This window comes from Tachyglossus aculeatus, chromosome 12 (genome assembly GCF_015852505.1).
Source record: "Tachyglossus aculeatus isolate mTacAcu1 chromosome 12, mTacAcu1.pri, whole genome shotgun sequence".
NCBI lineage: Eukaryota > Metazoa > Chordata > Mammalia > Monotremata > Tachyglossidae > Tachyglossus > Tachyglossus aculeatus.
This window is the reverse complement of record NC_052077.1, coordinates 33,839,893-33,858,047: the sequence shown is the minus strand read 5'-3', so window position 1 is coordinate 33,858,047 and position 18,155 is coordinate 33,839,893. Positions and strand designations below refer to the sequence as shown.

The 18,155-nt window shown below is 42.2% G+C and overlaps 1 protein-coding gene across 7 annotated transcripts in view; it reads left to right on the top strand.

Annotated features, from left to right (window-relative positions):
- NEK1 (NIMA related kinase 1) overlaps positions 1–2,063 on the top strand; it is a 129,141-nt gene extending 127,078 nt beyond the window's left edge. For 6 of the 7 annotated variants that reach the window (XM_038754950.1, XM_038754952.1, XM_038754953.1 and 3 more), the window contains one exon: positions 803–2,063. In XM_038754950.1, coding sequence (XP_038610878.1) covers positions 803–816 — 14 coding nt within the window. In that variant the 3' untranslated portion in view covers positions 817–2,063. The remainder of the gene's footprint in view (positions 1–802) is intronic. The other variant, XR_005453380.1, reaches the window with a different exon arrangement.
- The last annotated feature ends 16,092 nt before the right edge of the window (positions 2,064–18,155 follow it).

The following is an 18,155-nucleotide window of genomic DNA, read 5'->3' as shown; positions in this document are numbered from 1 at the left end:
CAACAAAACAAAATATATTAACTCTTGGTTCCTTTCAAGCTAACGCACACCTTGTAAAGACTCACCTCTCCTGGGGGTACGCACCTTTCCCCTCCCTCGAATTTCCTCCCTCTCCCCATCTTCAAAGTTCTTTGGAAATCAGAACTGCCCCAGGAAGCCTTATGTAGTTAATGAATATTTCCTTTAATCTCCCAAAACTATTACAGAACCTAAGTTCTTATTGAAGGTCTCTCAGCGGCAGCCTTCCGAAAACATTTAGTTGACCTTCCGGCTTTTACCGATGTTTTCTAGGTGAATCCGATGATAAGTAAATTGTCTTTCATATTGCCAATTTGGGGGGTTTTTGTGGCTTGTGCCTCACTTTTGAAATGGTCTAGCAGCTAGCTATTAGAAGCTAAAAATAATCACTCTGATTTAAGGAAAAACATTATGCCAAAAATAATTTGAGGGCAGGTTATTTTAAGCTTACTAATACTTATAAATTAAAAATCGATAGACTTGGTGGTAAAAGGATTTCAGTGTAATGGCAGCTGGATTGGGGAAGATTAGATGAAATGGAACACTTAAAACGACAGTACATTGAATTTTATAACCCAGTAAAGCTGCAAGGATGTCCTTCAGATTCCAGGATTTTTTTTAAAAAAATTTTTTTTAGTGCTTTCCTGCTTTCCAGATTTAGTAGACAGGCATTCTAAGTCAAAGCATACAAGTGTGACTTCTAATTAAAGAATACGCATTTCCTTTCAAGTGAAAATGTAGAGTGTTCAGAGCAGCATGTTAATTTTTTCCTTCCCTTTTCCAGATAATGATGAATAAGTGGACAGAAGACATTCTTTAATCCCCTGAAGAATGAATGGATTTGAATTCTGCAAAGCAGAATTCCAAGCTTCAGTGGAAAATGTTACAATCGCTTCCTAGGATAAAGAGCATAAAAGTTGAGACAGGCATGACAATTGCATGAAGGATAGGGAATCCATACCATTTTTCAAATAAATGTTTCTCTTGTATGTATTTTCTTTAAAATGTTTCTTGTGTTCTCAAGTTACAGTTACAGAGTCTGTACTTCATACTAAAACATCCAACCAAAGAGACCGAGATGTTCACCCAGAAATGGATTTAAAGGTGGGAAGGATTTATGGTGAAATATATTGGCATTAACTGTTGAATGTTAGTCTTGGTGCAGTTGAGGGGTGCCCTGTGTTGTGAAGACCTGCCTTGGATTTTCCATCTATGCACTCCAGCAGAGCCTCTTTCCATTGGATGCTGAAGGCAGTATTTTGTGTTTTTTTCGGATCGGCGAGGCTGGGTTTAAAATGCCCTTTCTTGACAAGGGCCCTGTTAAGTATTGACATTTTTGAAAATAACATTTTTAGCCTTTTAAAGTTTACATTTTCTAAACTTTTTTTAAACCAGTGTCCCCCGAACCAACCTTAATCGATTTTACAAACTGAGGGGAACAGGCATATCACTGACTTAGAGATCATTGAAAAGGCTTGATTGAAAAGTGATAGGGATGGAGAAATTCCATTTCTTGACAATTGGGAAATCGGTCGGATTCTTACACGGTTTTGTTCGAAGGCAGGAACCCCTAAAGTGAATTCAGTTTTTCTAGCTTTGGTGAACCATGATTCAGGATTCAGCTTAATAGTTCCTCCTTGGATCCTTACCATGTATTTGTCTTCCCTTTGCTGAGGGAGCAACGGGAATTTAAAAAAAATTAAGGGCTGGCTAAAGTACCATCTTGACATTAAATTTTTCTGGGAAAAGTTGCTTTGATTTTTTTTTTCCGCTTCCTCTGTCGCCCTATCAGGAGGTTTCACTAAGGCAAGCATTCCCTTCTGAGATGTTGTCTGTCCACAGACCTGCCTTCCGCAAGACACATCATTAGATGGTTGGGTAGCAAATTTCCAATATCCAGATGCCTTGTGGTCCAAGCCGGAATTGTCAATTCCCTAAGTCAGAGCTGCCTGGATGGCAAAAACGACTGTCTTGCAACTCTCCGTTAAAGTTATTATGTCTATGATTTCTAACGTTCAAAAATAAATATTTAATTTTTGTATTTACTTTTGCTGTGTTCCTATTAAATTTTTTTCTTATCTACTTTAAAAATGCCCGGTATGAATTATGTCCCGCTTCTCTTCCTTGACGTTGTTCTTGTGGTAGATTCTCTCATGTTAAGTTTTCACCTTGTCCTTTCTGTACTTTCTAGCACTATTCATGCCACTAGATTGAATTATTTTATACTTCTCGCTCTTATAGATTTGATTTCTTTTTCCGAATTAGGCGATTTCACCTAAATGTATTAATTAATCGTAAGCATAGTAGTATTTGTGACTCATGAGCCAATTCTGAATTTTAAATTAACCCTTCACTTGGGGTGAAAGCTGCTACAGGGCTTAGAATAATAATAATAATGGCATTTATTAAGCGCTTACTGTGTGCAAAGCACTGTTCTAAGCGCTGGGGAGGTTACAAGGGGATCAGGTTGTCCCTCGGGGGGCTCCCCATTTACTCCCCATTTTACCGATGAGGGAACTGAGGCACAGAGAAGTGAAGTGACTTGCCCAAAGTCACACAGCTGATAATTGGCGGAGCCGGGGCTTGAACCCATGACTTCTGACTCCAAAGCCTGTGTTCTTTCCACTGAGCCACGCTGCTTCTCTAGAAAACCAAGCTAAACTGATTCTAATGGAACATTTCTTTTTTCAAGAAAATTTAACATCAACTCTGGTTAAGTAAATGTTAAATTAGACTGTAGTAGAATCAAGACATGTAAAAGAAGTGATTCTTTTTCCAACTTGTTTTGTAGATATTTCTGTCATAGAGAAATTGAAATCAAGAAAGTCAGAGTACAGTAGAATTCAATATAGTCGGCCATGCATTCGTCTATTATATTTGCTGTTATAATGAAATAGTCTTGTATTTTTAGCTTTCAGTCTCCTGCAGAAAATCTAAATTGAACACTTTTAGTCCACAATCAGTACAAAAAATAACACCAGGTCACTCTTATGACTACATAGCTTTTTCTGTTTTCCCTTAATTTCATTCAATTTCTGTCATCTAAAGGAAGAATAATGTTATTTTACCGTTATTGGAAAAAAAGAGCTACTAATAGCAAGAGGAAATTCCTCAAAGCCTGTGTGGCATTTTGAATGCAAGCTTAAGAAATAAGACAATTTGAGGTCTGGAGACTTAAAAGTTTGGCCTACAAAATAGCAGTAGAATACCTGAAGAAAGGAAAGTTTTTTTAAAGATTAAATAGGAAGTTTATAGAAGAGACCTCCACCCAGGGTTGAACTGCCAACTTCTTGGGGGGACAGAGGAATGGTGGGCCAGTTGTGCTGCCGAGCTCATACCTATTCCTTGCTTCTACAATCAATCACATCAATTTAATTTTCTCTTTGAATAACAGAAGTTGCAGGACAAGTAAGGTTATTTTTGTTTATATATATATGGGCAATATTGAAACCAAAAACTTTGAGAAACTCACTGTAAGCATCAGATATAAAAGGATAATCTATCCTTCGCCAGGAATTACCTAAAACCCAAATGAATGCTTATCAAATACCGCAATTATTATTCTGATTTTTAAATTCAGAATAACTAAATATAGAGATTAAAATATGCATAACTGCTAAAGGTGCTGTTGGGTTGAAATACAAATAGAGAGTTTTTAAAAATCATTATTATTACCAGCACTAAAGTACTTAAAGTAGCTCATTGTGGGCAGGGAATGTGTCTGTTTATTGTTGCATTGTACTCTCCCAAGTGCTTAGTACAGTGCTCTGCACACACACAGTAAGTGCTCAATCAATACAACTGAATGATTGAATGAACAAAACCCTGTACTAAGTGCTGAGGTAATGGTATTAAAATTAAGACTCAGTCTTTGCTCAGAAGGAGGTGCTCAGTTTAGACAAGGACAGACATAAGATAAAAAAAAAGAAATCTTGGTCAATAAATCAGTAAGTAAGGGCTCAAATTACTCTGTGCAGAGCAGTGTATTAAGCGCTTGGGAGCATACAATTCAGCAGAGAAGCAGCGTGGCTTAGTGAAAAGAGAGTGAGTGTGGGAGTCAGAAGGTCCTTGATTCAAATCCTGACTTTTCCACTTGTCTGTTGGGTGACCTTGATTGGGTCACTTAGCTACTCTTAGCTACACTTAGCTACACCAAGCGCTTAGAACAGTGCTTTGCACATAGTAAGCGCTTAATAAATGCCATTATTATTATTATTATTATTACTACTCTGGGCCTCAGTTCCCTCATCTGTAAAATGGGGGTTAAGACCATGAGCCCCATGTGGGACATGGACTGCATTGAGCCAGATTATCTTGTATCTACCCCAAGGCTTAGTCCAACGCCCGGCAGATAGTAAGCGCGATGGAACGAACCAATACCATTTAAAAAAAAAAAAAAGAGTTGGTAGAGACGATCCCTGCTCACAAGGAGCTCACCATCTGGAAAGGGGGTTGGATCAGGTCAAGGCTGCGGAAAACATGGTGAAGTCGAGTCCTGGAAACGTCAGTCCTTTTGGGGGTGGAATTGAGGAGCAGGAGGTGCACAGAGCAATCAGAAATGTTGCCAAGCAGGGAACTTCACTTTCTATGCATTTGTTCTGGGGCATTTTTGGCTGGGATGAAATGCAGTTCAGGAAAAAGAAAAAAGGTCCGTGCTGTGGTAGGTCTATAATAAAACCCAGTCTCATAACTGAAACGGAGTGCTTACTAAAAAAGAAAATATCATTTGTAAACCGTTTTTAAACACCTGCTATGTGCCCAAGCACCGTTCTAAGTACTGGAGTGGGTACTTAATAATGGCGTAGGACGCAGTCCCTAGCCCATATGAGGCTCAGGGTTTTAGAAGGAGGGAAACAGGTATTCATTCAATCGTATTTGAATAAGATATTGAATCCTTATTTTGCAGATGAGGAAGCTGAGAAACAGAGAAGCAATTTGCCCAGTGTACCACAGGAGACACGTGGCAGGTCCCTGATTCCCAGGCCGGTGCTCTTTCCATTAAACCAGTGATAGCAACATGATTCTTTTCTGCGGTATTTAAGTGCTTACTAAGTGCCAGCACTGTATTAGTCACTGGGCTAGATACAAGATATTGAGGGTGGACGCAGTCCATGTCCAATGTGGGGCTCATGGTTTTCATCCCCATTTTACAGGTGAGTTAACAGACGTAGAGAAGTAAAGTGACTTCACGCAGGTCACACAGCAGACAAGTGGTAGAATAGGGATTGGAAGCCAGGTTCTTCTGACTCGTAGTTCTCTGCTGGCACATAGTAAGCGCTTAATACCATAATTAGTAGTATTATTGTTCTTTGAAAATTTCAATATCTTGATGGTGACCAGGATTTCTTTAATTCCCTTTGGGCTGCAGAGTAACTCTTAGTGTCTGTTTCGAAACTCTACACAGGCAGGGGAGACTGTGCCCTTTCCTCTTCCAGGTAGTCATGTATTTGGTTTAAATCAATCAAGTGAACTATGGTACAGTCCTATTTAATTGGAATTCTTCAGACAAGTGGTTTCAAAATGTTAACTACGCTGTATAGTTAGAGCTATACACAGCGCACGTTGCAGTGTGCAAAAGCATATCTTAAACTAAATACAGCAACTAAAGCAAACCTTAGTTATAAATTGTTCTACTCTCGGGGAGTTTACTTACCTTCTCCGAATATTGTGGCCCAGCAACATAGGCTAGTCAAGGCACCGAGAAATAAGGGGATCCTGGAAAATGTTCCAGTTTGGCCATTGAAGTACTAGGATACCTTGGACTGATCTCCGTATCTTGAGTTTGTAGTAAAGGACTCTAGGTTTTGATCATCATCATCATCAATCGTATTTATTGAGCGCTTACTATGTGCAGAGCACTGTACTAAGTGCTTGGGAAGTACAAATTGGCAACACATAGAGACAGTCCCTACCCAACAGTGGGCTCACAGTCTAAAAGGGGGAGACAGAGAACAAAACCAAACATACCAACAAAATAAAATAAATAGGATAGATATGTACAAGCAAAAAAAATAAATAAATAAATAGAGTAATAAATATGGTAGTTACTACCATAAAGGAGAATTAATGAAGTACTGTTTATAAGACGCTTGGAGATTCTAGGGCAAAAAGTAATATAAACATAGACAGGACCATCCCTGCTTCAGATTAACCAGCTCCAGCTGACCTGTCCCCCGAGTCACCCCACTTTCCGTCCTTCGAGCCGGAGTTCCAAACCCTAGGGCTGCTTTAGGGGCCTCGCTTCAGGACCCGTGGTGGCCCCAGAAAATTCACCCTGGCCTACCAATGTGCCCCAAATATTCTATCTATTTTATCTGGAGTCATTTTAAGCTCATCAGGATCCTTAAGGAAGCCCCCAGAGTCACCCTGAAACTTCTGGGGTCCACCTGACAATCCAAGACTGTCTGGAATGACAGCTAGCCTGGCCCAATTCAAAACCCGGGGTTCAGGCCCTTAACAGAACTACTCATCAATTCAAAAAATAGTCAACCATTGGCTCTGTAGTTAATCGCAACTATCTCAATGATAAAAAGCACTGTGGAAACCATGAGCCAGTTCTGGAATTCAATACTGGGCAATAAACCATCTCTTTCAGCTACTTCCTGCAGCATCCAGATGGTAGTTGTTGATTTTCCACTTCCCTTTTTCCTACCTTGCTTAAATGCCCTCGGCACTTTGTCTCTAGACTCTAAGCTCGCTGTGGGCAGGGAATGTGCCTTATTGTTATATTATACTCTCCCGAGTGCTCTGCACACAGTAAACGTGAGAAGCAGCACGGCTCAGTGGAAAGAGCAAGGGCTTTGGAGTCAGAGGTCGCAGGTTCAAATCCCAGCTCCTCCAATTGTCAGCTGTGTGACTTTGGGCAAGTCACTTAACTTCTCTGTGCCTCAGTTACCTCATCTGTAAAATGGGGATTAAGACCGTGAGCCCCCTGTGGGACAACCTGATCACCTTATAACCTCCCCAGCGCTTAGAACAGTGCTTTGCACATAGTAAGCACTTAATAAATGCCATCATTATTATTAGTAGTAGTAGTAGTACGATTGTGATTTCCCCTAACAACCTGAACAAAACTTCAAAAGACTCAAAATCTGAACAGCCATGTTCTGTGTAGGTGTAAGGCATTTTTCCCCAGGAACATTGCTTTTCACTGTGGAATGGAAAGCATTAAGAACACGAACTATCAAAAACGCACCATTAACTCTTTACGGTGCACATCCAGACCAAAACGCCCAGATTAATAAAGTATTCCTGGTCCATTGCCCAAGGGGGGGAAAAAAGCTTACTCCCTGCCTCTGGAAAGAGATTAATTCTCTCTATTTACACATTAGGGAATGTAAGTGCATTCAATGGCTTTTTGAAATTGTTTCTAATGATATGAAAGGAGAGCTTGAAATGTGCATTTAGTGGGCTAAAACCACTCAGTCAAAATTGCTTAATTGTCCTTAAGTCAGGGTTCCCAATGATCAGAAAAAAAATCCAAAGTGAAGTAGCTTTTATTAAAATTACAGTAATTTGGTCAATTAGTGTGTCTTTTCAGAGAACAGGGTAAAACGGTATCTGGAAGCAAAGATGCATGGTTAGAGTCAACAGAATTGAGGAGGTTCTATAGCTTTTAGGGTCTTTTTGCTTTTTTCATTTGTTCCCTTAACCATGGGACTCCTAACCTTGAATCTCCCCTACAGAAATGCTAGGGATGGAGGAGGAATGCAGCAGCCTTGTTTCATAAAAGCTTCATGGTTAGTTCTGGATTAGAGTCAGAGTTCAAGCTTGAAATTTTTTCCACATTTGCAGGAAAAGCAAAACTCATTCAAGCGTTGTGTTCTTCCTCAAGGTTAGAGCAGATCTTCCATTCATCTCTCAAGTGCTTTTAAACATACAAATCTCACATCCAAAATGAATGTTATCTGAAGTAAAATCATCATTTCCTACCAATCTGTCAATATCTACAAATTTTAACTTCTACTCTACCGTTGTTTATCACGGAGTTGAAGTGTATTTTCGTTCCAGCAGAACTCAGGTACTAGGACAATATCTTGTGAGCACGAGATACTCTGTCACCAGCCCGCGACAGATAAAGCAGAAAAGTTATGACCAACACGGCCAATTTGCTGCCTGAGGGTCAAAAATACCCATGGCACAAATGAGTGATTGAACAAGGCACTGGATCATCGCCAGGAGCAACTCACAAATGGTTCAGGATGGTAGGAGAAGGTGTAGACAATGACTCGGAAGGGTTTAAGTGATATCTACGTATTAGCCTGCAAAAAAGCAATGAGCCAAAGACAGCAAGAACCTGGCATCTTAACATTGATTTAGTTCATTTTTTATTTTCCTGGGATAGAAGTATCTCTGTCTTAAATGACCAGAAAAAGAATGGTCGCCAACTTGAAGCAGTGCGGCCTAGTGGAAAGAGCACAGGCCTGGGAATCAGAGGAACCGGGTTCTAATCCCGGCTCTGCCAATTGCTTGCTGTATGACCGTGGGCAGGTCGCTTAATTTCTCTGGGCCTCAGTTACGTCATCTGTAAAATGGGGATGAAGACTGTGAACCCCATATGGAACAGGGACTGTTTCTGACCCAGCTACCTTATATCTACCCCGGTGTGCAGGACAGTGCTTGGCACGCAGTAAGCGCTTAACAAATACCATAATTATGATGATGATGTCAGAAGAGCCAAGAACTCCAGTTATTTGCCTGGTGAAGCCGTTCGCCAAATCACTAAGTATTAATTTGTCCAATTCTCTCTCCCTGGATATACAATGTGGGCATCTCGGAGGGGGAATGGTCTTGGGAAGGGAGGTGGGAGAAGTGGAGCTGCAGGATGCAAACTTCCTTCAGTTTCAGAAAACAGTACAGAAAGGGCAGGAATGATTATTCCCTTTGCCAGATAAAAGCTCTGGAATTCAGCAACACGGTGGGCCTCGCAGCCCGTTGTAAAAGAGGAGCAGTAGCACTTATAGAATCAATCAATCAATCAATCGTATTTATTGAGCGCTTACTGTGTGCAGAGCACTGTACTAAGCGCTTGGGAAGTACAAATTGGCAACATATAGAGACAGTCCCTACCCAACAGTGGGCTCACAGTTTAAAAGGGGGAGACAGAGAACAAAACCAAACACACTAACAAAATAAAATAAACAGAATAGATGTGTACAAGTAAAATAAATAAATAGAGTAATAAATATGTACAAACACCCACTCACCAGATGCAATGCACTGTGCTAAGCACTTATACCAAACTGCTCCTGCCCCTCGACTTCCTTCCCATCAGCCTCTTCCGCCGCTCAGGAAGGAGCAGAACAGTGGCAGCTTGAAGCCTTCTCGACCCCCAGGTTGTTGGAAAGGTTACCGTCGTGGCCGCAGTTGTGACTGCGCTGACTATTGGGTGAGCCGGGAGGGGTAGGAAAGCGCTTAGTACAGTGCTCTGCACACAGTAAGTGCTCAATAAATACAACTGAGTGAAATCCTGCCACTCCTTTTGTGCTGATCATCATCCTTGTCTTCTGGATTTTTGATCCCCTTTATTATTATTATTAATGGCATTTATTAAGCGCTTACTATGTGCCAAGCACTGTTCTAAGCACTGGGGTAGATACAAGGCAATCAGGTTGTCCCACGGGGGGCTCCTTTCCCTCCGTGTCTATCTCCAACCCCCTCCCCTTATGTGTTCTTCAACTGAGAGGCCTCTGTTTATCTTATCCTTGTTGCTTGGCACGTAGTAAGCGCTTAAACGTGCCCTAGTGGAAAGAGCCCGGGCTCGGGAGTCAGAGGTCGTGAGTTCTAATCCCATTTGTCAGCTGGGTGACTTGGGGCAAGTCACTTAACTTCTCAGTTACCTCATCTGTAAAATGGGAATTAAGACAGCGAACCCTACGGGGGACAACCCGATTACCTTGTATCTACCCCAGCATTTAGTGCCTGGCACATAATAAGCGCTTAACAAATACCATCATTATTATTATTATTATTTCTTTCCCACTGTTTAGCACAGTTATTGGCACATAGTGAGCTCATTGTGGGCAGGGGAGTTCACGGATAAGGGAATGGTTTAAGCATTTGGAAACCACAGTAATGAGGAGGCTTAGGGAGGTGACTGGGAGAAGAACTGAAGCAGGACAGAGAGTTTCAAGTGTTTCTTCCATTTCATATCCAAAGAAATACTTACAGGATGGTGGTGATGATGATCCAGAACTGGGCAGTTTTCATGACTAAGAAAAGATCAATCGTCTTGGAATTCGGTACACCTATTTTTATCTAAGCCAAAATATCCAGACGCTTGCCTTTCTGAGCTTCATTATTTTGATAGGAAGAAAATTTGGCAATATTTAAATTCAAAGAGATACTAGTTAATGGACAACAATCAATGAATCAATGGGATTTATTGAGAGCTTACCGTGTTCACAGCGCCGTACTCAGCACTTGGGAGAGTACAATACAACAGAGTTGGTAGACACGTTCCCCGCCCACAACGAGTTAACAATCTAGAGGGGGAGACTGCACCTATGTGCTGTAGGGATGAAGTTTTGGTGAATATCAAGTGCTTAAAGGGTGCAGATATAAGGTGATGCAGAAGGGAGAGGGAGTAGGGGAAATGAGAGTTTATTTGGGGAAGGTCTGTGGAAGGAGATATGATTTTAATAAGGTTTGAAGGTAGGGGAAATGGTGGTCTGTCGTATATGGAGGAGGGGAGGGGGTTCCAGGCCAGAGGGAGGACGTGGACAACAAAAACAAATACTTTAGATCTTTCCCACTGAACCGAGTCAGATGATCTCTTGAATTTCCTTCCAGCTCTTTGATTCCAGTGAAAGGTGAAAAGTGAAATAGAAAGAAAGAACTGTGGCTTAGAGGTTAGCCTTAGGAATTCAGAGTTAGCGCTCTCAAATTGGCCATTGACTTGGTGTTTGCCCCTGGTATAACGAGTTTTGTACCAGAAATAATGCCACTCCGGTCATATTATTGGTCCACTGAATCCAAAATTCCATCTCGGACCATGGTTCCAAGTGTGCTTCGTGAAAAATATGTTGGTTGTCCTGCTTAATGAGTAGGAATATTCCATAATAATAATGGTATTTGTTAAGCGCTTTCTATGTGCCAAGCACTGTTCTAAGTACTGGGGTAGATACAAGGTAATCAGGTTGTCCCATGTGGGGCTCACAGTCTTACAGATGAGGTAACTGAGGCACAGTGAAGTGACTTGCCCAAAGTCACACAGCTGACAGGTGGCGGAGCCGGGATTAGAACCCATGACCTCTGACTCACAAGCCCGGTCTCTTTTTCCCTCCAATATCGCATCATGAGACTGTTGACCAGGAATCTATCAAGCCCTAACCTTTTCTCTAATAATTTGAAGAGCAGCAAGGCCTAGTAGTAAGAGCCTGGGCCTTAGAGTCAGAGGACCTGAGTTCCAATCCCACTCTGCCAGTTGCCTGCTGTGTGAACTTGGGCAAGTCATTTAATTTTTCTGTGCCTCAGTCACCTCATCTTGACACCTATTTTCCCTCTGACTTAGACCGTGAGCCCTATGTGGGACAGGGCCTGTGTCCAACCTGATTTTCTTGTGGGATAGACGAGATCGAAGTTCAGAGAGTAGGTTGGCGTTAGAGGAGCGGAGTGTGCAGGTTGGGTTGTAGTATAAGAAGAGAAATATTTTATACCTGTTTTTCAGAGGAGGAAACAGAGGAGCAAGGAAGTTGTCACTTGCCCTGTGTCACACAAAAGGCAACCGACTCTCAGTTCCATGCTCTTTCCATTTCCATGCTCTTTCCATTAGGCCAGCTGCTCTCTGTCTTGGGATATTTACTGAACAACGATTCAATATTTACCTGCCCAATCCCTTCCCAATTTTGAGAGCTTTTACCTCGTCTCCACTTAGCTTTCCTCTCTTCCAGGCTGAAGAGCCCTACCCATCTCGTCAGTGTATCCTTATGGGACACCAATCGTCTCGTATGTCCTTCCCTGGGCCGTCTCCAGCTCTATTATGTCCTTCGATTGGACCCAGAAAGTAATTTTCACTCCAATGAAGTTTGAACAACTCAGATTTCAAACAGTTAGCCTCTAATGATGAGTAACATAGAAAGGGTAAACACGCAGGTTTTCAGCCGGTCGCGAGCTCTTTCCTTTGGAACCAAATCACATTTCTAGAGCCACTTAATGCAGCCTTGCTAATAGCCTGATTCACAAGCGCCTGGAGCCAAGAACAGCATATTTACGGTAAGCAGGGAGTAAAAATAGATTTTATTCATTTTACTTTCTGCAAAACACAGACCGCACAGCCTGAGAGGAAAAGAGAGATTTTAGGAGGGGAGGGGATGGTGGAAGGAGTGACAGCGAATTGTTATATTCATTCGTTCATTCATTCAATCGTATTTATTGAGCACTTACTGTGTGCAGAGCACTGTACTAAGCACTTGGGAAGTACAAGTTGGCAACATATAGAGACGGTCCCTATCCAACAGCAGGCTCACAGTCTAGAAGGGGGAGATATGGTTTACACCTATCAGCAAGATGTATCATCAGAAACAAATATACCAATGCAAATATGATTTTTAATCCTAAAGTATCAATTTTGGCTAATCTGGATATGATCACATGCACCCCCACCACCACCACCCAGACTTTAAACTCCTTGTGGGCAGGGAATGTGTCTGCCAACTCACTTATATCAAAATAATAATTGTGGTATTTTTTTAAGTGCTTACTTTGTACCAGGCACTGTACTAAGCACTGGAGTGGATACAAGAAAATCAGGTTGGACACAGTCCCTGTCCCAGGTGGGGCTCACATTCTCAATCCCCATCATACAGATGAGGTAACTGAGGCACCGAGAAGTGAAGGGACTTGCCCAAGGGCACACACTAGACAAGTGGCAGAGCCAGAATTAGAACCCATGACCTTCTGACTCCCCAGACCCATGGTCTGTCCACGACACCATGCTGCCTCTCTACCTTCCCAACTGCTTAGTACAGTGCTCTGCATACAGTAAGTGCTCAAAAAATATGACTGATAGATTGATCATTCAGTGCCACCTAGACTCTATGCTTATTGAGGGCAGGGAATGTCTTTTTATTGTTACATTATTCTCTGCTGAGCGCTTAGTACAGCGCTCTGCAAACAGTAGATGTGCTCACTAAATATGATTGAATGAATGAGTGTCTTGGGTCTCCTGAACCCAAACACTGAACCCTTTTTACTTAGGAAAAATGTCAGGATAATCAAGTTATTCTTGAGAAAACATATTGCCTCGTGGATGAACCAAGTAGCCCAAGTCTTACTGGTTTTAATCGCCCTCGCCTCAGTTTCCAGGCTTGGACTACCTGTCCAACTGTTGACCTCGAGGTCCCAGTGAGTCTCCTGTCCCATAGAGTCTTTTTAGCTCCATCTTTCATGGGAGCCTTTAGGCAAAAATCAAACCATTGCAGTCACGCTGTCTCAAATCCAGATCTAGAAATAACGACAAAAGAGAAGGTAATTATGCAAATTCTGAGAACATTTTAATGCTAACTTCTGCTAATTTTTCATACCATACACTCAGGCTTATTGTGACTTTTCGTGCATCAGATTGTGAGCCCCAGCTAGGTCTGTTGAAGACTACGCGGTTTCGTTCCTTAATAACGTTCCCTCAAAATGTCTCCAATTTGTTGGTCTCGTTTCAGGCTATTTTCTAATCAGAATTTCAGAGACGTAGCCAGAAGTGTAGATTCCCGAATGTAAAGAGGAGGACACTCGGTTATTGTTACCCCATTAGGCCCGGGTGACTGTATGTTTAATTCAAGACAGAGATATTTAGTCTAGTTTAGCCAATGACTCCATCTGACTCCCTGCCAATTTCACAACATGAAACTTTGAACCGTTTACTCTGTTGCCAAAATTATGGACGTTTGACCGCATGTGCTGGAGCGGTCATATCTAGGAGCTGACGTTCTGCCAGAAATTAGAAACCGATGCAAGAGCCCCACGATGGCTTTATTTAAGGAAGAGAATTCCTCCCCATAGAGTCAATTATACTGACCAGGGCAACTTGTAAATGTTATTTCAACATTTATTGTTACTGGTGGTATTGCAAAATGGTCATGGAAAGATGTGGTAAGAGGAAAACAATGTTTAAAAATAAAAGGAAGGGGAAATGGAGTTGAGGAAATTCAGGCAAACTTGTTAATGGTTTCATTTGGAGCGTATGGAGTGTAGTTACATCTTGGGCTAGAATCTCAAGAGAAAGATCACTCTCTCCCTGTTCGTGATGGTCTGCCTTTCCATTCAAATCTTTACCAGTCGTTTGTCTCCTTTGCTGAGTTTTAATCTGAATACCTCATTTGTCTCTTCTCACCCAGAGACTATTTTTGGCATTGTTTCTTGTCAGCTTAGCAATTCATTGTCTTCATGAGAATTTGTTTATTTCCCTTTCGGATTCATTGGTTTACTTGGGTCCGAATGTTAGCCGCGATGTCCCAAATATTTCATTATCACATGCATTGGGCCATCATGAAATTAGTTTTAGCAAACCTAAAGCCTGAAGGTAAAAATGAAATCACCATGTCTGTCTGTCGCCCTATCAACAGGCAAGTAATCTAGGAATCGTGAAAGTGTTATTTCTTTTAGACTGTGAGCCCAATGTTGGGTAGGGACTGTCTCTATATGTTGCCAATTTGTACTTCCCAAGCGCTTAGTACCGTGCTCTGCACATAGTAAGCGCTCAATAAATATGATTGATTGATTGATTGATTTCTGCTCAGCCAAAATTTATATATGGGGCTAAATACTATTCCTTTCTTTATTTTGAAAATTGTTCTCAATCAATCAAAAGCAAGAGTATTTATTGAGCATTTCTTGCGTACAGAGTACTGTACTGAGTGCTTGGGAGATACAATATAACAGAGGTGGTAGACACTGTTACTCACAAGGAGCTCCCTGTCTCCTTTTTCCTTTCAGGAGGCAACACTGCCGAACTAATCCTTCTTCTTCCAAAGAGGATTGACTACTGTGGGCACTCTCTAAATAGTGGTGACGATACATTGAATTGGAATAGAATTTCTTATATGAAGATCTTACTGGCTTTCCCAATGAGCCTCTAGTTACTGCTTTATTTTTGGGTTATTACTGTATAATTGGTAATTGGGGGGGACCCTAATTATGAATTAGAAAAATTTCTGAATCATTAAATAAGGGGAACTGTGCAGTTTCTGCTGAACAGTAAAGGCACTTAATAATAATAAAAATAAGTGTTCGTTAAGTGCTTATTTTGTGCCACACGCTTAAGCACTGGGGTAGATACAGAATAATCAGATCAGACACAATCACTTTCCCCTGTTTCATAGATTGCATTCAACTTTGGGCCCACCAAATTAGCAGTGGTATTTATTGAGCACTTACTGTGCGTAGAGCATTGTACTAAGCGCTCGGGAAAGTACAATACAACAGGGCTGTAGATCCATTCCACGCCCACAGGAACCCTGATGTCTAGAGAGGGAGACAGACATTATAGTAAATTAAATTAATGGACATAGGATTATGAATATGTACATAAGTACACATTACTATTATTACTGTACTATGTACTTATCATCATCAATCGTATTTATTGAGCGCTTACTATGTGCAGAGCACTGTACTAAGCGCTTGGGAAGTACAAATTGGCAACATATAGAGACAGTCACTGTGCTAAAGACTGGGCTTTATTATACGCAGTCCCTGTCCCACTTGAGGCTCACCAACTAAGATGTAGGGAGGGCAGGTATTTTTTTTAATGGTTTAAGTGCTTACTATCTACCAAGCACTATACTAAACGCTGGGGTAGATACAAGCTAATCAAGTTGGACCCGGTCCATGTCCCACATGGGGTTCCCAATGTTATTCCCATTTTACAGATGAGGTAACTGAGGCACAGAGAAGGTAAGAGACTTGCCCAAGTCCACACAGCAGTCAGTCGGTCAAGCATATTTATTGAGCACTTACTGTATGCAGAGAACACTTGGGAGGGTTCAATATAGCAGACACATTCCCTGACAAGTGGCGGAGCCAGGATCGGAATCCAGGCCCACACTTCACTTCTCTGTGCCTCAGTTACCCTATCTGTAAAATGGGGATTAAGACTGCGAGCCTCACGTGGGACAACCTGATCGACTTGTATCTACCCCAGCGCTTAGAACAGTGCTTTGCACATAGTAAGCGCTTAACAAATACCAACATTATTATTATCATCTCCAATAGGCCACATGGCTTCTCCCATTTTCTTGCCACTTTACAGATGGGGAAACTGAGGGATAAAACAGTTCAGCAACTTCCCTAGGCCACCCAGCAGCCAATGGCAGAGATTAGACTTTTAGACTGTGAGCCCACTGTTGGGCAGGGACTGTCTCTATATGTTGCCAATTTGTACTTCCCAAGTGCTTAGTACAGGGCTCTGCACACAGTAAGCGCTCAATAAATACGATTGATGATGATGATGATGATGAGATTAGAACCTGGGTCTTGGGACACCCAGTCCCGCGGTCTTTCCACTAGGCCACGCTGCCTAATACTAAGGAGCAGGTCGTCAGCTTGTGAGGAAACCACTGAAACAAGAAAATATCTTGGAGTCAGCTGCCGCTCCGCACTCAATCCTCCTGAAGTCACTTCGTTATACGACTTGGAAAGGGACAAGCAGGTTAGTCAGTCTTCAGAAGCGGGACATCGGGTGGAGGTTTGGGCAGGGTTTCTGGGAATGTTGGATACAGGTGGTCATCCGGAAACACTCACCAAGCCCATCCCTCTTAGTTCGGGAGCAGGCCAAGGGGGATGCGGAGGAACGATTGATTCCGGGAAGGTGAGAAACCCGGAGCGGTGACAGTTAGTTGGCAGGAGAAGGGCAGCCTCTCGCCGCTCCATCCAGGGGAGACTAATTGTCAGCCTCCAGAGGGAAATAGGAGCTTGACTGGCATTCATTCATTCAATCAATCGTATTTATTAAGAAGAATAATAATAATGATGGCATTTATTAAGCGCTTACTATGTGCAAAGCACTGTTCTAAGCGCTGGGGTAGATACAAGGTAATCAAATTGTCCCACCTGGGGCTTAATCCCCATTTTCCAGTGACTTGCCCAAAGTCACCCAGCTGACAAGTGCCGGAGCCAGGATTTGAACCCATGACCTCTGACTCCAAAGCCCGGGCTCTTTCCACTGAGCCAAGCTGCTTCTCTAAGCAGCTTGTTATTATTTATTGAGCACTTATTGCGTGCAGAGCTTACTGTGTGTCATGTACTGGTGCTTCTGCATATCAGAGAAGCAGCGTGGCTCAGAGGAAAGAGCCCGGGCTTTGGAGTCAGAGGTCATGGGTTCAAATCCCGGCTAGGCCAATTGACAGCTGCGTGACTTTGGGCAAGTCACTTCACTTCTCTGTGCCTCACTTACCTCATCTGTAAAGTGGGGATTAAGACTGTGAGCCCCCCGGTGGGACTGTGAGCCCGCTGTTGGGTAGGGACCGTCTCTATATGTTGCCAATTTGTGCTTCCCAAGCGCTTAGTACAGTGTTCTGCACACAGTAAGCGCTCAATAAATACAATTGAATGAATGAATGACAACCTGATCACCTTGTAACCTCCCCAGCGCTTAGAACAGTGCTTTGCACATAGTAAGCGCTTAATAAATGCCATTATTATTCTATCCCCAGTAAATCGGAGTATTTGCATGCTTGCGCTCAATTAGGATTTCAGTGGAACACTGAGGCATGGCAAAATTCCCGTCTCTGCTTCTCATGCTAATCCTGTTCCTGCTTCATCCTGTTATCTCCTGACGCCAGGAGCCCCCACCCATCTGGATCATTGGCTTGTTCTCTCTGAAAAGATGTTTTCCTTCTTTTTTCCGGTATTGGTTAAGTGCTTAATATGCGTCAAGAAGCATTCTAAGCGCTGAGGTAGATACAACTTAGGTCGGAGCAAGTCCCTGTCCCACATGGGGTTCACCATCTAAGTATAAGGAAGAACATATTTTTAATTCCTATTTAATCCTATAGACTGTAAACTCGATATGGGCAGGGAACATGTCTGCTAAATAATAATAATGATGGCATTTATTAAGCGCTTACTATGTGCAAAGCACTGTTCTAATCAATCAATTGTATTGAGCGCTTACTGTGTGCAGAGCACTGTACTAAGCGCTTGGG